The sequence below is a fragment of the Mus caroli genome, chromosome 9 (genome assembly GCF_900094665.2).
Source record: "Mus caroli chromosome 9, CAROLI_EIJ_v1.1, whole genome shotgun sequence".
Classification (NCBI taxonomy): domain Eukaryota; kingdom Metazoa; phylum Chordata; class Mammalia; order Rodentia; family Muridae; genus Mus; species Mus caroli.
Window position 1 is genome coordinate 84,852,724 of NC_034578.1, and position 2,231 is coordinate 84,854,954.

General features: G+C 39.0%; 1 protein-coding gene across 1 annotated transcript in view; it reads right to left on the reverse strand.

The window, feature by feature from the left end:
* Snx14 (sorting nexin 14) overlaps positions 1 to 2,231 on the reverse strand; it is a 73,024-nt gene that overhangs the window by 34,291 nt on the left and 36,502 nt on the right. The window contains exons 11-13 of the mRNA XM_029481970.1: positions 1,880 to 2,006; positions 1,654 to 1,712; positions 261 to 287 (exon numbers count right to left, since the gene is read on the reverse strand). Coding sequence (XP_029337830.1) covers positions 261 to 287; positions 1,654 to 1,712; positions 1,880 to 2,006 — 213 coding nt within the window. The remainder of the gene's footprint in view (positions 1 to 260; positions 288 to 1,653; positions 1,713 to 1,879; positions 2,007 to 2,231) is intronic.

Genomic DNA, 2,231 nt, shown 5'->3' on the forward strand with positions numbered 1-2,231 from the left:
CTCTGAACTCAAGGCCAGCCTGGTTTAGAGAACAAGTTTCAGGACAGCCAGGGTTACAGAGAGAAATCAGGGGGGTTGCAGGGAGGGGGTGTTTCTAAATCCAAAATAGAAATTCACTTTAAAAATTTATCCTAAATAATTCATATAAAGGCATTCATATTTTTCCNTTTTAGTTGCACCTAGGTTGCCTGAGGTGAACTCTCTAGATTAAAACAGACAATTCATGCTGGGNAAAAAAAAATCACATGCTCAAGACTTACCGGAAATCATCCAAACTTAGGCTACCTCTGCAATATCANATATGTGAGGTTATACGAGGAGAGGAGGAGAGAGAAAGCCCAGATATTAAATAGGTTTCACTTTATAATTCAAAATCAAATTTAAAAGCTTCAAAGTTATACAAGTGTGAAGGAATCCTTATCAATAACACGATACAGGGAAAAAAACAGCACACAGCTGTTTGGGTATTTGTGATCTAGATTATGAATGTCTTTGAAAACAGTATGCTGGGAAATCATTCAGCATGTTCTTTCCCTTAGATGTGCCATGTGGCACAGCACAAACAGAGAGACTAAACTAACCAGAGAAGGTCAGATCTTCAGTACAGAACTGTGTCCATGTTAGGCGCACTCATTCATGAGGCTTAGCACATTTTAGCCTGAGGTAAAATGAGTGTTTTCCCAGGCATGGTGCCTCATGCCTGTGCCTAGGATGTATCCTAGCACTTGTGTAGTTTGAGTCTAGCCTAGGCTGCACAGTAAGCTCTTGTCTCATACATACAACAGAATGTTGGGCGGGGGCGGGGGGCCATTAAGGACGTCAGTAGTAATATTGCTTGCCTAATACGCAGATGCCCTTGACTCAATCCCAAACAAACAAACACAACTTTTTAAAGAAATCTTTTTTTTTTAAAGATTTATTTATTTATTTATTATATGTAAGTACACTGTAGCTGTCTTCAGACACACCAGAAGAGGGCATCAGATCTCATTACGGGTGGTTGTGAGCCACCATGTGGTTGCTGGGATTTGAACTTCGGACCTTTGGAAGAGCAGTCGGGTGCTCTTACCCACTGAGCCATCTCACCAGCCCTTAAAGAAATCTTGAAGCTAAAAAATATATTCCTAAGGAGTTGTACTTTGAATACACAATAAAGTGGGTCAGACTTAGCTATATGCAGTAAACATTTACTTTTAAAGTACAAGTAAATAAAACGTAAACAAACCAAAAAAATAAAATCGTCTTTAAATGCTTTAAGCCATTTAACAGCAAACTGGATACTCTAAATTTCCAATTAAAGGAGGTTAGCAAACTCTTCTAATGATTAGGTATCAGAGAAGAGGCCTCTTAAGTGTGACTGCTAACATTAAAGTTAAGTAAATACAGAGAAAAACATACTTTAAGTGGCTGTATTAGTATCTATATGTCCAACCTGCCTTTTTTATATTTTAAAACTATGAAAAGGTATACAAAAGATACCGGGTGCCCTTAAAAAGGCAGAGAGAGCTTTCCAGCGCTGAAGCTGGAGCCTTTGACTTACAGTCATCTAGCGGGTGGGTTTTATTTAGGCAAACAATGAAAAAGACTACAATGCCATCAGAAAATAGCAACAGCAGGTTAAAACCAGTACACACCCAGAGGTAAACTGCTCACCTGTTGAATTTGGAATTGCGTGTGGGCGATTCTGCACCTCTTAAAAGTTGCCTAAAATACTTCAAAACAACAAGACAAATTAGGATTAACAAACCCAGTACCTGACATTGAAATACACTACTTTATCTTACTTAATCTTGCTTTTTTACATTTATTTTGCTACTTAGATCTCGGCCCCAACACTGTCCGAGCCACTCTGAAGAAGTGAAGAAGAAGCCCGGCTCACCTCATCACTGTGGCAGAACATGGGGGTGAACACGCTCTCCAACAGGGAAAGGACGTGCTCGTATGCTTCAAAAAGACACCTCATCGTTTGCAGCTTCACAACATCTACGTACGGGCCTTCAGCAACTATTTAAACAATCCAATTGTACAAGTTATTGCTGAGTAACAGAAAGGTAACAATTCATTTAAATTTCACTATGCGAAATGAACATACAAACTATGTTTAGTAGAAACTCCTACAGAAGAAATCTTACTCAACAAATGGTGCTGGCACAACTGGTTGTTAACATGTAGAAGAATGCGAATCGATCCATTCCTATCTCCTTGTACTAAGGTCAAGTCTAAGTTGATCA